At 34.3% G+C, this 15,727-nt stretch overlaps 3 protein-coding genes and 1 long non-coding RNA gene across 6 annotated transcripts; 2 read left to right on the forward strand and 2 right to left on the reverse strand.

Moving 5' to 3' along the window:
- Positions 1-83: 83 nt before the first annotated feature.
- LOC139105237 (uncharacterized) lies at positions 84-1,199 on the forward strand. The gene is made up of 2 exons (XR_011546145.1): positions 84-282; positions 459-1,199. It is a non-coding gene; the product is annotated as an uncharacterized lncRNA (long non-coding RNA).
- On the reverse strand, positions 785-2,804 carry LOC139105231 (mannose-P-dolichol utilization defect 1 protein homolog). Its single transcript, XM_070661232.1, has 5 exons — positions 2,574-2,804; positions 2,300-2,365; positions 1,930-2,062; positions 1,637-1,841; positions 785-1,550 (listed from the first exon to the last, which is right to left on the reverse strand). Exons 1-5 carry the CDS (start codon positions 2,659-2,661, stop codon positions 1,308-1,310), a joined length of 735 nt encoding a protein of 244 aa, XP_070517333.1. The 5' UTR covers positions 2,662-2,804; the 3' UTR covers positions 785-1,307.
- A 159-nt stretch (positions 2,805-2,963) lies between these two features.
- LOC139105212 (tubulin glycylase 3A) lies at positions 2,964-9,310 on the forward strand. The gene is made up of 15 exons (XM_070661199.1): positions 2,964-4,074; positions 4,182-4,815; positions 4,891-5,175; positions 5,255-5,467; positions 5,612-5,832; positions 6,103-6,230; positions 6,334-6,607; positions 6,705-6,918; positions 7,033-7,123; positions 7,418-7,588; positions 7,718-7,971; positions 8,054-8,247; positions 8,328-8,609; positions 8,681-8,881; positions 8,956-9,310. Exons 3-15 carry the CDS (start codon positions 5,022-5,024, stop codon positions 9,184-9,186), a joined length of 2,628 nt encoding a protein of 875 aa, XP_070517300.1. The 5' UTR covers positions 2,964-4,074; positions 4,182-4,815; positions 4,891-5,021; the 3' UTR covers positions 9,187-9,310.
- An 832-nt stretch (positions 9,311-10,142) lies between these two features.
- On the reverse strand, positions 10,143-15,607 carry Arglu1 (Arginine and glutamate rich 1). Of its 3 annotated transcripts, none has more exons than XM_070661228.1 (6): positions 15,276-15,607; positions 14,852-14,995; positions 14,598-14,645; positions 14,063-14,324; positions 11,461-11,544; positions 10,143-11,374 (listed from the first exon to the last, which is right to left on the reverse strand). In XM_070661228.1, exons 1-6 carry the CDS (start codon positions 15,416-15,418, stop codon positions 11,210-11,212), a joined length of 846 nt encoding a protein of 281 aa, XP_070517329.1. In that variant the 5' UTR covers positions 15,419-15,607; the 3' UTR covers positions 10,143-11,209. The 3 variants fall into 3 exon arrangements, with proteins under 3 accessions (XP_070517329.1, XP_070517330.1, XP_070517331.1); XM_070661229.1 differs by having other exon boundaries at positions 14,063-14,288; positions 15,276-15,604; XM_070661230.1 differs by lacking the exon at positions 14,598-14,645 and having other exon boundaries at positions 14,063-14,288; positions 15,276-15,603.
- Between the last annotated feature and the right edge of the window lie 120 nt (positions 15,608-15,727).

Raw genomic sequence — 15,727 nt, forward strand, 5'->3', positions numbered from 1 at the left:
GATTTGCCGCGCACCGGCAGCACCGTTATTCCATATTTCCATCAGCCTTGGAAGCTGGAACGTAACAGATGAAGCACTTCGCCACCGACTCCCGGTGCGCACCCTGGCGAAAATGTGGGAGGTGCAAAATTATATTCACGATGGCCGCGAAACATGGCAGTACCTTCACGCGCGCCGACATGCAGGTATCGGCAGCTATCTTCGTTTCATTCGTAGTCTGTGACGAACCTTCGGCCCTTGGCGGCATTTCGCGGATGGATTGAACGGCGAACAACGACAATTGTGAGTGTTGCTCGAGACTTGATAAGATACGGACGTTTAAATTACTAAAGCCATTTCTTTAGGCATTAGTTCAGGCTCTTGTTCTTGTGGTTTTTCGAAACAAGATATTAATCATATTGTATTTCACTGTCCTCTCGCTGCTGAGAAATCTTCTAATTTGGTCAAATTTATTTCAGGAAAATTTCCTCAAAACCCTCATGACATTTTTCCTTTGCTCATTAAACCTATCCCTAAATTCGTTAGACTCCTTTCCTCCTTTTTTAAGTCCCTGGACTTAAATATCTGATTAATCCAATTCAAACATACCGCTCTATGCTACTCAACACAAGACATGGCGGCTGAGCCGCCAACCAATACGAACTACTAAATCAAGATTTTGCAAATGGCCGGATCGTATCCATGTTGGAAATGAGTGCCATCTAATAGAAGAAGAAGAAGACACAATATCAGACAACCCATTTTTTAACTTAAAATAATTACAATTGAAATAATACGAGTCACATTTCAACAATATAATAATTTAATACGCAAATAAGACGCTTAATAATACATTCGTTGAGTTTGTAATAAATAATAACCCAGAAAACGCGTACAAAATATTTCTTATTTTACACCTTGTAAAATAAGTACAAAAGATGTTATCCCATATGCTGGAAAATTTTATAACAAGCATGCCGAGGCAACACATTCAACAATAATCCAGTCTTATTTAACCGTGTATACGTAATAAGTGACATTTCATAATATATTGTCATTTCTCGTATCTCACAATAAAAATTATTCCTATTATTCCCATTAATTCTTTAGGCTACCGTGATGTGATACTGTTGTAATCCCAAAATATCTACGTATAATACCATGTGCTTAAAAATGTATTTCTTACCGAAAGCTAATAAACATTAGTCTTTCTAAAGTCACATTGGCTTTGTAAAATATTCTTAATTTTACACAGCCGCGCAGAATTTTTAAATCGTTGTCCTATGCAAATTATTAATTGTATGCTGTATATAAACGTTACTTTCACTTTAGCTTTTTTTTTTGAGTTTTTCTTTGCCCTTTACATCCGCGTTCCAATAATAAAGAAGCTGAGCTACTATTATACCGTTTGCCAAAGTGGAGCATATGTACATCGTTATCATAGTTGTGTCACCAGTTTCTTGAATAGAAGTAAAAATTCGTGCAAGAGAACCGAAGAAGAGCATAAAACATGTTACTGCCGATAACTGGCCGGTATTTCCATTGCTGTAATTTGTATAGGCTTGCACAAACTGCAATTCCACAAAGTATAGATCAATACATTTGCAATATACACATGTATACAAGATATTCTCCAAAGCAGATAATTTACACATACCTTGCTTATAAGAACAATAGGTATATTCATTGCTTGACATGCCCAAAGAACATGAATAGGAGTTAGTCCGCTATTAGCGGCACAAATTACTGCTAAATAAGCAGAAAGAAATGCAGTTGCTTTGGCTGTTTCCCCATTGTAATGCATTACTAAAAGAGCAATTATTAAAGTTTGAATCCCTAAAAATACTCCATCTCCCCAAGCACTGAAATTAATACCAATGACAAATAAATACATTTGTAAGATAATATAAATAAACTAGTATACTTTATATATTTAATAAAATTATTTACCTAAATGGAAATTTATTACAAAAACTGTAGGAAGACATGGCTGTGATAGCAAATAAATCCAATAATACACTAAAGACATTTATTCCTTTGCCGCTTTTATTTTTTAGAATTTTCATAATTTGAGGTATCTTCACTAAAAACAAAAAAAAAATATATATATTAATATATTTAAATAAAACATGTGGAATAAAAATATAATTTAAATAATAAATTGTAAAATTGCTTTATACAATTGAATGTTTGCATTAATATAAGATGCAATATATTTGTTATAATAATTAGATTTTAAAAAATTATCAAGTTAATAAGATGTCTCATATATTCTCACAATAAAATAAAATATCTCTGCACCTAGAAGTAATTTACTAACCAAGCAAAGAACCTCCAATGATACCTAATCCTAGAGTTTTGCTCAATGTTGCCTTGAAGCATCCGGCTAAAACATTACAGAATACTCATTAAAAACTAATTAACAATTTTTTGACAAATTATCAACAAATATCATGCTTGTTCTATATAAAGAAAATAATAAGACTCACAAATCTTTAAAACAAAGTAATTTCTTTAATTTTAAACCCTAGAACGAAACTAGACGTGAAAGAAAAGCTCGTGATAAAGCTGGAATGTTTCCAGAGCGAACGTACCATGAAGAAAATTGAACTTGTCGAAATATTCTGTTATGCATTTCTGAGTAAATAAAAGTAACGCCGCTTTTCTGATATGTTGTTCCATATTGCCACGACTTGTTCTGCACTCATCTACTGTACTATCTCACGATATAAATGCACATGGAATGTAAGGAAAGCTCGTAGACGATAAAGCTCGGGAGACTTGCTGTAATCAACTATAATCGTATGAATATTAACGGTAATAGACGATAAGCAAATCTTTTTGCAGACGCGTGCCTTGCCAACTCACGTTTAGTTGACATTGACGCCTCGGTGGAGTCGGTGGTGACACTCACCAACTACATAGCACAAAAATCGATTGACACGGATGGTAAGGCGAAAAACATCGGCGGAGCAAAATAGTGTATTTTTTTCATTGCGCTGCTGGAAAAATAAAAGTACAACGGCTTTAATCGAAAATGTATTGTACAATACATATATTAGAAATGGGTGTTGCAGAATTTTAATAACGTTTAGTTTTAATGTACATAAAAAAGAAGAGCGGAATCAAATTCCTGAAAAATGCTACTATTGTTGGAGAACGAAACATTTTTGCACTGCGTGCTAAAGGTCGCGTAACCTTGACATTCGCTCGATACAAATAATGCCTGTAAGTTAAAAATAAGAAACTGGCAGATAGTATCTCGGCAATCAAAAAGTTGAGAAATTAGAAAGTTGTTAAAATGAACATTCAAATAAAGCAACTTTTTAATTTTATTTATATATATATATTTTTTTTTTTTATTTTAATTTTACAAGAATTATTTGTAGAAATCCATTCGCATTCTGTTATTAATTTGTTTATATTAATTTTTTATTTATTTATTATTTCTTTTTTATGCACCCAATAAGATATTTCATCTTTCACTTGTTTTTCAGGTTTTCCAGAGTCACCGATTGTCCGTCGGTGACTAACATGTCATCAATCATACGTATCGTTTCTCCTTTTTATTAATATTTCGCTAAACAAATCTTTCAAAATTTCCAAGTACCGAAGTATCAAAGCTTGAACGCGCACGTGTATCTTTATCTCGCACGCGATCGACGCCGAATATAATCAGACGGAAATTCGGCCGGCTGCCAAAAATAGATGGGTTATCAAAGACAGATCGGCCCCCTCCCCTACTTGGCTTCTTCGTAATTAGCGATACCAGGTCGACCTGGCGATTCATCAGACCACCACCTGCCGCGACCACAAGGATGCGGCCGCATAAGTGGGTCAAAGCGCATGCAAAATCGGGAGGGACGGAGGTGTAGTCCGTTTAACCACGTTATTGCTTTGACTTCCTCGCCTATATTCCAAAGGACGTCAGGGGGTTGCGCTGCGGGGGTATGCGGAAGTGCCTGGTACGCTGCTGGTTGCGCTCAACCACCACCCGTGCGACTCACGTGTCCAGGAACGTTGCGGTTCCTATTATTCCCCAGGTTGAAGCGGCTGTTTCACAAAATACTTGGGTATATTTTTTTCTAACAACCGGTAGGTACTCGACAATGTATCTAATTAAATTCTTGTTATCGTACTCTTGGGAACTGTCTTACACTCCTTCGAAACTTCCTTCAAATAAAGATTATTTTTTGTTACAGTGAAATCATTGCTTTGCAAAAAAAAAGGCAGTCTTACAAAGATTTATGGTCACCGTCTAAGATAACATAAAACAAGGATGCTCAAAAGTTTTCTATGAATCAAATACTTCCCCCAAGCTATTTGAACGGATTGGCTTCTCTATTAATTACCTGAAAAGAAACAAGAGCAACTTGATTAAGCGATTTCGGTGATAAGGCTGAAGGATATCAGCGCAATCTTATTACTTTCAAAGGGGTGCTTTAAAACACCCCTGGAGCGCGCGCCTGCGAAATATCAGATTCTACCACCTGACTCGCGTGTGTCAAGTCGTCGTCGTTCAGTCTTGCCTCCACTTCCATCCGGGTATGTTTTTCATCTTCGTTCAAATAGTAAGTCGCGTGGCTGCTTCACTCTTGATGCCTCAACGCAACGGTTGATCCGTTTTCCCCGATATATCTATATCTGCAAAGGATGTATTCATTATTTGGAGAGTATAGTGAATTCAACAGGTATCAGAAGTGGCGCAGCAAGCTTTACCGTGTCATTGAGTCGTATCGAAACTAAACACTCACTCTTCACCCTCGCGTCGTTTGCTTGTATAATTCCAATCAAGTTCCGCTTGTACAATTTTTTATACTACATTGAACATTATAAGTAAAAATTTATCGTATTAATATGTATATTTTGACAGTGATCTTCAAGTACAATCTAAGATATTCATAAAAACAGTTTCAGATTAAAATAACGACGTTCCCTTCGAGCACGCTTTATACCGAAATCTATTGGAGAATTGAAGAACACATGAAAGTTAACGAAACGCATCTGCGAGGAGAAATTTTTGCGGTTTCTAAACCCGCTACATGAATGCTAAGGATGGATCCTCTTCAAATTTGGGAGGCTCAAGCGAGATCAAGGAGAAGAAAAATGAAAACATCGAGACCAAAGATGAAAATCCCGGAGAGGAAGTGGCGGCAAAGACGGATGCAACAAATTGTGATACCAAATTTCTCGAAGGTTTTAAATACTTACGATTACTCAACCGTGAATATAAATTATACGTTATAATCGTATATCATTTATAATTTTTTTTAAGAGAAAGCAGACTGCCCGGAGAAGAAAAGCGAGCCACTTTTAGAACTGCCTCTAGAGCCAACTCTTCATGAGCGGTTCTTGCGTATCAAACAAACCGTGAAGGACGCTATAGCTGCCCATCATACTTTTATGATTTACGGCAAGTCACGGGTCATTCGCGATTGCATGCTGAGACGAGGATGGTGTGAAAAGTTTTATCGCAAGAACAACGGCGGTAATAAATCACGCGTACAACTTCATAGTTACTTCTAATATACCCCTTTACTTTTTTTCTTCTTTTTTTTGTTTTTTTTAAATAAAAAATGCATTCTTCTATATTGCAGTTTGTATTTAAAGTCTTGGAAATTAATAATTTCAGCTGATCAGCATTTCAACGTTGACTCTAGCCCAGTGTTCTTAATGACTGGCATCGGCGATTTAAAAGATCAGCAAACTGAACGTCTATTGATATCGAGGATGCTCGCCAATCACACCGTCGATTTTTTATGGAATACTGGATCCGACTGGCCCGGATGGCCTGCTCAAGACAACAAAACTACTGTGTTCAATCGATATTGTCGCGCTGGCTTTACATCAAAGGTATTATAAACGGTTTAAATTTTAATTTTTATGAATATTTGTTTTTAGAACATGCAAAATTATTTTTTCACAAAAAAAAAAAAAAAAACTGCGGATAATTTTTCCCGAATATTTGACGAGCCTAACTCTTGCAAAATTACTTTTGTGAAGTATAGAGATGTTTAGATAAGTGATATAGTGAGATATGCGAGAACGCACGCTTTTCACGAGCGTGACGGCGAAACGTTAGAAGTAAAGCTGCATGTACTTCTTCGAAAATCAATTATTCAGGTGGGCTTGTGTTCAAACGTCAGGCAAATGCATTGGTATTACGAAGCTGGAGTGGCTAACACTTTGTTTCCGCGTTGCTATAATCTATGCCAGAGTGATCAAATGCACGCCTTTATTGAAGATTTTCGGTGAGTTTACTAATAATTAAAAAAAAGAAAATTATATTAAATATTTGTATTTTTAAAACATTGATCTACGTAATTGCTAATAATGAAAGAGGCGTTTCGTTAGACTCACAGGCTGTCTAAGTCTTTTAAAATGGCTGGTGGACAAGGTCAATGCCGAGGACGAAGATGCCGTGCGTTCTCCAACCGGTACCGTGCCGCTTAAAGCTCTTGATTTTGCGATTAAGAGATGTAACGACTATATTAGCGCCCAAACACACGAGGACATCGACCAGGAGGCTGAAAGAATTTGGTCTCATCAGTGGGATCAATTTATCACTTGGTACTACCAGATTGTTCGCGGTCAAGCTCTTTTCGTTCGCACCAATGTACTTTTTAACGTGAGATACTTTTTAGCAAACATAATTTTTTTTTTTTTCCGTCATTTATAAACACATTATTTTTTTATTACTTGAAAATACATCTGCTTGTCAACAGAAATATGTCTTAGCTTCAAAGCACATATTAAAGAAGATGAGAAAGTATTGGTCACAAATAGATATGGACGGCATAATGAACATGTGGATCCTGAAACCTGGAAACAAAAGTCGAGGACGCGGTATTGTTTTAATGAACAAGCTGGAGGACGTGGTAGCGAAAGTAAATCCAACAGGCAAGCCGGACACGCGATATGTCGTGCAAAAATATATCGGTAATAAAATTAGAATTAATAATCGAAATAAACTCAATTAATGAAACGCTGATTAATCACAGGCGTGTATCGTTAATTTGATTTAGTTAAAAATAATCTGAATATTTCTGCTAGAACGGCCACTACTGATTCACAGTACAAAATTCGACATACGACAATGGTTTGTCGTGACGTGCGCCCAGCCTTTAACTCTCTGGATGTACAAGTACGCAAATATGCCAAAAATATTTAGATAAGTCACGACATTTCGTAACATTGCTCACGCCAAAACAATTAGCAAGCACAATAGCGACTCAACCGTAAGAAATAATGATAGTTCCAAAAGTAGGGTAATAATCAATTTATGCCTCGCTGACATCAAAACGCGTGATCTTATTTTCTTGGAATCAAACTTGCGGATAAAAATACCCAAACAGTAGACACGAAATAGTGCTATCTGCATTTAATTATTGCTAATAAAATAGCAGCCAAGGCAGAGACGCTTATCGCTTGTTTACAGAGAAAGCTATCTTCGTTTTTGCTCACAAAAGTTCAGTCTAGATGACTTTCACGAGTCGATTCACCTGTGCAATCACGCGATTCAATGCAAATACAATAACTGCGGCGACAGGGATTCCGCTCTACCTACGGACAATATGTGGGACGCCACGACTTTCAAGCAATACCTTAAGTACGATTTAGGTCACGTTATTTATAATATAATATTACTCACGGATTTATTTAAAATTTTTAATTATAAATATAATTATAAATACAATTGCTATTTATGCTACTGCTATTCATAAGAAAAATTCTTAAGATCTCAGGGCCACAATAATGCATGGGACGAGATGATTTATCCTGGAATGAAGCAAGGTCTGGTTGGTTCATTATTAGCTAGTCAAGAAGCCATGGATCGACGAAAAAATAGTTTCGAATTATACGGTGCCGACTTTATGGTCATGGATGATTTTTCTGTATGGTTAATCGAAATCAATAGTCATCCGGACATGAGTTACTCCACCAGTGTTACTACGCGTCTGTGTCGTCGAGTAATGGAAGATACTATTAAAAGTACTTAACAATTTAATTTAAATTTTATTATTTTTCTTTCACATTATACAATTGATAAAAAATTGTATTTTTATTGGTATAGTCGTAGTGGACTTTCGAGAAGATAAAAATGCGAATACTGGAGATTTTGAATTAGTATATAAACAAAGAATGCCGAGCTGTCAGCCGTATTTGGGCGCAGCTCTGTCGCTTCAAGGTACTCGGATGACCACCTGTGAGAAGAAACCTAGTCTATATCAAGATTCTAAGCCTAGCTTAGTTTCCAGGTCTCCAATGGTGAGTTAAATTTGTTAAGTAAAACTAAAAAATAATTTACTTTTTAAATTGATTATTGACAAAATTAAATTTATTGTCAGACGAAAAAGAAGTCAGTGGCGTCTACCAACATTGGACCAGTGATTGTTGACCTTATCGAGGAACTGGAGATTCAGCTCGACCAAGAGTTGTACTCTTATTATAATACAGATTCGCCTAAGTCAAGACCAGAACTTCCAGCAACTGCACCACCGGAAAAGCCTTTCAAAGCGTCGGTTTCTGACGAGAAAGGAAAAACTGCGGCAAAAAGTATTTCAGCAAATACAACATCTGTTAATAAGATAAAGTCATCAACTCTATCTAAAACTAACAGCCAAGTAATTGTAAGTTATAAGAAATCGTATTTAAAATCGATAATTATTGTAATATTAACATATTTCGTTATGTCCTGTAGAATCACACTAAATCTTTAAATAATGGAAAAAAATCTTCATATAAACCAGTAAAAAAATTACACACGGCTGCCAGTACTGCAGACGGCAAACTAAATACATCTCCAAGACAAACGTTAATCTCAAAGATAATGGCTCTTCAGGAACAATCAGCGAATATGGCACCTAAATCTGAAAAATCGTCAAAGAAAAATGAGGAAAAAGTTAATATTAATACAGATTTATCATTATTTAAAACAAGTTTAGTATAAACTTATGTTTTTAATTGTTTTATCAGATTATCAAAACTGCAATGCGAGACGCTGTGAAAAAATATAAAAGAAACGTGACTGTTCAACCAGAAGTACCGCCACTGCCACTTCTACCTACGCCAACAGCGAAAATTACCCCTGTGTCGACAGCAAAAAACAAGAATCGTGGTTTCCCGAGGAAACAAATACATAAACAAAATAAAGTCCTGACAGACATCTCTGACATGTACGCTATTGGTATGAGCCTGACCAAATAATCGAAAAACCTGTCAGTCACTCGTTACTCGTTACTTTTCTCTTTACTGTTGATCGATTCTTCAATTCTATCTACAAGTGATATATGTATACAACAAATAAATGTTACAGTTATACTGCTAAAAATTGTTTTACTTTCATAAAAAATAAAAGATTTAAAAACCGATCTTCCAAATCCCTGTAATATAAAAATATTAAGATAAGTCAATAAAGAAAACATTGAATAGATATCACGATAATAACTGGAAAAACACAGTCGCATGAAACACGAATCTTTTTAAAAAGAGCTTGTACGAATTTCAGAATACACTATATATCTTCGATCGCGATGACGTTTGTTGGTCGTGAGTAAGGATTCACGTAATGTGAATGTAGGTCATCGAGTCGCACGATAATCGATAAGGGTAAAACGGAAGCAAGTAAATTGTTGCTTTCGCAATAAATTGTCAAGTCCGCCGAACAAAATTCACGTGCATATAAAAAAAAAAAAACATTCAAAAAGTAAATATTTAAAAGCGTAAATTTTACAAATTTAAAATTACATAAAATGCCTTGCAACAATGACATTCAGTAGTTTGTGCAATTAATCTAAATGGTAGATAATTTTAGCCTCGAAAAATTGTACAATCAAAAAACAGTTCGAAGGTTGGCAGGTAGACAGGCGTTTAAAAAATACATGAGATTTCCGTGATTTATTTTACTATTAGCATCGTCGCTTTATCGTAAATTTGTCTCAAAAATGCAAGCAACGAAGACATTTCTCTGTCGAAAAATCTATTTTGTAAAGAACTGTTTCAATCTACATTACAGATCTTTCGGCAATATGAGCAATTTCAAATTAGCATATAGACAAAATGTCTTAAATCGTCGTGTATGGAAAGAAGCACGTTTATCTTCTTTCTTAATGCTAGAGTTTGAATAGTTTATGATAAGTGGAAAAATAATTGTAATACAATAATTTATTAAAAACGTGTTTATAATACAAATAACAATGCTGTAGATATACAATCCTATACGGACAAAATGATTTTTCTTTTTTTTTTTTCTTTTTTTTTTCCACGGAATAATGCGTATACATTATTAAACGATTAACGTAGATAGGATTATGTCACGCTCCATGTTCACATTCATTGTTCATATACAAAATCATTCATGCATTTTTTAATTAAGAACGTTATGTTATTTAACTTTTTACTATAAAATATAATACCGTTTTATTTTGCCAAATAAATATACTTCGAATTAGTTATTAGAAATAATGATAAGTTTTTGACAAGTATTTAGATATTATAATCTTATAACATAATTATAAAATCGTTATTGACGTATATCATATATTTTGAAGTTATTCATAAAATACTGTTCAAAACAGAAAGATCATATAATTTTCCATAGCAACATTTGGCCAATTCAACGATATAAGCAATTAATTTACTATTATTGCAACATAATTAATGTAATTTATTTTACTAAAATAAAATCGAGTTTCATATTAATATTAAGATGGTAATATCTACGATATACAAATAGCGTATATATAAATCATGGAACACATCTAAATGGGCTAGAGTATGCTTATATCAGATAGAACGAATAAAATATAAGAAAAATTCTAATATTAAATAAAAATTATTTAATAAGTTAGAAGACATTAATAAGACCGTTATATATATATTAAAAGTGTATATTCGTCCATACTGATGTTAGCATAATCTCACGTAACATGAAATCCTATCTATATCTGTATTGAAATCTCACGAGATAAAATTATTTAATTTTGATGTATTTTATCATCATAATTAAATATAATTCACTCTCGTTTGATTTCAACAGTCGGTTTGAATACATTTTGAGCTTTGTATCTTATGTTATTTTTGAACTTATCTATGTACCTATATAGATATAATAATATACCTACATAGATACAGTTTATAATAATTGTTCTCGCGAATCAAGTACGAAAGCTGACAAGATTTCGTGTGTATATCACATGTAAAACTGCATGAAACAATACAAATACTAAACTTACGTAACCGACTTTAGCGTAAAGGATAACTTAGGCCTTGAATTATTTTTGCCTAAGATCCTCTTTTGCTCCTCCTTAACACGTTTTTCATGTTCCTTTCTCATCTTTTGCCTTTCTTCTTCCATTAATCGTTGTTCTTCGACCATAGCCAATCTTTCCTCAGCCTTAGGTTAAATATTCATTAATTACATGTAAAAAATTCTCATGCTCATTTTGTAAGTTATAGTATATTCAAATATCGATGACTCACCAATTTCTTCTGAGCCTCCTCTATCTTTCTGTTGTTCTCCTCCATAATCCTCTCTAGTTCCTCACGCTTCTTCCGCTCTTCCTCCTACAATGACAATAAAATAGGTTTACACAAAGCAATGATGCTGTTGATCACCATCTGTTGTTACATCTTCCGAAATCATAGTGCTGCTATGTCAACAGCCTAGTGTTACACATCCTAAGAACCTTTATGCAGGAAAGTTTGGGATATATGAAATTTTAAGATCGGATTTCGAAAATAGGATGGCTTATCAAGAGATAGAATCACAAAGTGTGACAGAAGACATGTCTAAATATAGTTCCTTCTTTTGTATTAATGTGTTTCTTTTTGATCTCAGCAAACGCTGTTTTCGATTTTCAGACTGTCCAAAGGAAAATGTAATGATTTAGAGTATTATTTAAACACGAGAAAAAATTAACTTTTTATAATTTTATAAAAATTAGTGTGCATGCAAGAACGTAGATTAAATTAAAATTTTTATTTGATAAACGCGATACTGCAACGTTCTGATAAGTGCATAATAAAAAAAATGTAATATGATAAATGTGTGTATGTGTGTGTTTGTGTGTCTGTATAATGTCATTTATAACATTATATCTATAGGCGAGACTTCTAAATGAGTCTGTATATAATAATTCCGAACTCCGAAAAAAATTCCTAATACCCTATATATTAATATAAATGGTTGTTGCCATCCGCCCGACCTGTCGATGAAAATTCGTTGTGTCCCATAGTAATAATATTTAGCGAATCTATAAAATGAACCCTAGCATATGGTCTCTCTGGCACAAAGTGTTGAAACAAAGAACGATGATAATAATATCGGTATAAAATGAATTATGAATATATAAATTGGATAATACCTGAATGAAGCTCACGCCACCACGTAGGGGATGCCTTCTTCATCGAGAATCATTCAGCAGTGAGTAAAAAACCGGCATCTTCTGTTGGTAGTCAGTAAGGAAGGTGACCTATATATCGCTAGGTCGTGCTTTGTCGCTATGGGATTCTAATTCTGCCCCCTTAAAGTCTCTACTCCCTTTCGAATAATCTTTTTCCCAAACTTGTAGAGATATACATATTTGGTGCAAACCCAATGTGCAAAGCAATGAAGATATAATCTCTCATTTGTAGTCAGAATTGTTGTCAACGCGTAAGTTGACGTTTTAACGATAAAAATAAGTAATTGTGCATAAAAATGTGGTAATAAGTAAAATCCTAATCAACGAAATAAAAAAAAATCTATTAAGTATTCCTAACATGTAAATTAAATATTCAATTATAATTTAATATTTCTAGTAATAATCACTAGAAATAAGACAGAAATCAATTATTATGTATCATTACATAATTCTCTTTAAATTCCAAAAATATTTGTATTTAAAATACTTTTTCGTTAAAAACACGTAATAATGTAAGAATAAGTTATATTAAAAAATGATACTGCCACACATTTTTGTTATAATACACACATTTACAAGCAATAACTAATTATAAAAACATAATTGAATAAAAGTTATTTAAACTAATAGTAAACTACATTTATTCAAAGTGCTCGACACATAGATATTTTATGCAATAACGTATATCACTACAATGATTAAACTGAGTAATAACTGCTCAGGGAAGAATATTACTTTCCTATATTTTCATATAAAAATAACTTTATTTCAGACTCAAGAAAAACTTCTGTTGTTTAATAAATTATTACAAAGTTTGGGATTGTTACTTTTTAAATAATATTTTCTCTTTTTTGCTTCTTAAAGACTGTATGATGTGATAATGTGGACAGTCACACACGCGAACATTTTTTTTTTTTTTTTTTTCATTAGCTCGAGTAAGTAAATATAAGAAGCCTGATATAGGTAGATTCGCCAACATATATAACAATTTTAGAAACTACGAATAAAAACTACTGATTCAAACGAATCGAAGCAGTTTAAGCACAGTTTCTAGAATTGCTAACACGAACGTCAATTCAAATATCGTGTGATGAAAAAGGTTATAATGTTGTACAGAGATATATAAATATATATACATGGTACAAACATATTTCATCATAAATAACCGATACATGCGCCTATGTAGCAGCATTTTTTTCATAATAATATAAAGTATAACTTCTCAACAACGCGACCTCAATGGAAGTTGAGAAATTGAAGCAATGTGGTTTCCCCGTTTAATTTCTTATTATACAATTGTGAACCACAATGCTTCTAGCCCAAACGCTGCGATCATAAATTAAATAGAGCTAATAGAGCTTAATATGTACAATTTCCTAGAGGCAGGACAATTTGCAAACCTTATAGTTTTGAGATATCAAAATTAAAATATGCACAAAGATTCACAAATTGCATTTGGTCCAACCTAACAATTATAATAACACTTCAATATAATTTCTGAATGTTTGCTTCTCTTGCTAGTTTGTAAATCTTGTGACATAATATAGTCTCTTGAAACTTATACACGTCGATATATGCTTCGATTTTGAAAGTTGTTAAAAAAATATTAAACTTATTTCCTGCTGATCATAGCAGCGCTTGGGCTATCACTGTCCAATATTTCTATGGATAGATCTTACCTCTCTTCGTTTCTCCTCCTCACGTAGTTTTGCTTGTCTCCATTCCATCTCCTCCATCATTTGACGCTCCATAGCTCTCTTGGCTTCTTCCACTCGCCTTTGCACCTCTGCATCAATTTCCTCCTTACGTTTTTCAAGTTCCTCTTCTACCCTCTTTTGCACAAGTTCTTCTATACGTTTGGCTGCTTCTTCTTCCACCATTTTTTGTTCTACTTCACGTTGACGTCTGCAAGCAGATAAGCAGCAATCTTTGTCCAGAACACTGTTTTAGAATAATTTTTTGTGCAAAAAAAAAAAAAAATTAATAGCATGCTAAATCTTAATTAGATTTTACAAGTTACAATACAGCTATAATAATTATTTAAATAAAAGAATAAAATTTACAAAGTGAAATTGATACAACAAATAAAAAAGATGTTATCAAAAGGTTCAGTGCTATATAAATCAAGCATAATTTTTTTTCTTTTGTAAAAACATTAAACTGATGAGCTTTAAATAAGTAAACCACCACCATGAAATAATTACACATCCTTACCCGACTGAGCTCGTGGTGAAGATTTTGTTCATTAATTCTTTCTTTTTCCTGACAACATAATTATAAAAAAAAACAGCGTATAACAAAATTTAGATTATGCAAAATAAATAAATGTATGTTCTACTTGATACACAGGAGAGTGGAAAAGAGATTTAAAAAACTATAAAAAATATATTATTATTTATTTTGTTCTTTTCCATCTCTAACATAGACTATCAAGAGGAACATTGCCAATGTCTTTAACAAGTATATACCTTTGTCGCTCCATTTCTGCCAGCCTTTCCACTTCGTCCATCTTCCGATCTCTGTCCCTGTAGGAGCGTTTCTTGTGGCTAACAATATGCACGTCGTCTGATGCATCCGAGCCAGTACTGGACGATGCAGAATGGGATCGTTTCCTAAACAAATAACAAAATAAGTAACATTAGTTTTCAGAACTTAAATTAATCGTTCTTTCAGCTGAATACCGCCAGAGTACATGTATAAATCAGAGGTTACGACAGCGAGAAACACCGTGATCCGCGGATGTGCAATGTTTTTATTTATTTTTTTTTACTGTCGGCGAATACGCCAAAACGCAAATGTGACAAGATGGCCGCGCCAGGACGAAAATTCACTCCCTAATCAGACTGACACGTACAAACACGTCGACACCGCTCGCTGCGATCGGACACGTACCTGGACTTGGAGCTACGCTCCTTCGGCTTGTCCGAGTATTTGTTATTAGAGTGCTTCTCGCGTGATTTTGACCGCTTGCGAGAGTGCTTGCTCTTGTGACGCCGTCTGCTCGGCGATTTCGATCGGGAACGCGACCGGCCCATCTCCCCGAGCCCGATCGTCTTTCCTCCGCTGGATGCAGCCGCGATTTCGCCGACAACTGTCTCCGTTACCGCTTTGGATGATATCACGTGAATTCACTACTGCGAAATGAGAACGATGTCAAACACCCACACAACGTCCAATGCGCAACACTCGACTGGTAGCCATCTTCAAATCACGATACTTGGTCGTAGAAATCAAATCCGCAATTGATAGTTGCGAGTTGCACATGCGTACCTCCGCAGTGCTGAATTGGTTGAGTAGTCGCTGCCATCTTGTTAAACGGTGGATAGTCGCGGCACGCAGCAGAT

This window comes from Cardiocondyla obscurior, linkage group LG08, assembly GCF_019399895.1.
Source record: "Cardiocondyla obscurior isolate alpha-2009 linkage group LG08, Cobs3.1, whole genome shotgun sequence".
NCBI classification, from domain to species: domain Eukaryota; kingdom Metazoa; phylum Arthropoda; class Insecta; order Hymenoptera; family Formicidae; genus Cardiocondyla; species Cardiocondyla obscurior.

Excerpts from the sequence above, each read along its gene's own strand:
- Arglu1 (XM_070661228.1), bottom strand. The coding sequence starts at position 15,418 with ATGGGCCGGTCGCGTTCCCGATCGAAATCGCCGAGCAGACGGCGTCAC. Across the intron at positions 14,325-14,597 it reads TTCACCACGAGCTCAGTCGG|TGTTCTGGACAAAGATTGCT; the intron begins GTAAGGATGTGT and ends ATTCTAAAACAG. Across the intron at positions 11,375-11,460 it reads AGGAGGCTCAGAAGAAATTG|GCTGAGGAAAGATTGGCTAT; the intron begins GTGAGTCATCGA and ends ATTTAACCTAAG.
- LOC139105212 (XM_070661199.1), top strand. The coding sequence starts at position 5,022 with ATGAATGCTAAGGATGGATCCTCTTCAAATTTGGGAGGCTCAAGCGAG. Across the intron at positions 6,608-6,704 it reads GCACCAATGTACTTTTTAAC|AAATATGTCTTAGCTTCAAA; the intron begins GTGAGATACTTT and ends GCTTGTCAACAG. Across the intron at positions 8,882-8,955 it reads CAAAGAAAAATGAGGAAAAA|ATTATCAAAACTGCAATGCG; the intron begins GTTAATATTAAT and ends TTGTTTTATCAG.
- LOC139105231 (XM_070661232.1), bottom strand. The coding sequence starts at position 2,661 with ATGGAACAACATATCAGAAAAGCGGCGTTACTTTTATTTACTCAGAAA. Across the intron at positions 1,842-1,929 it reads TGTAATAAATTTCCATTTAG|TGCTTGGGGAGATGGAGTAT; the intron begins GTAAATAATTTT and ends TATTAATTTCAG. Across the intron at positions 1,551-1,636 it reads CTATTGTTCTTATAAGCAAG|TTTGTGCAAGCCTATACAAA; the intron begins GTATGTGTAAAT and ends GTGGAATTGCAG.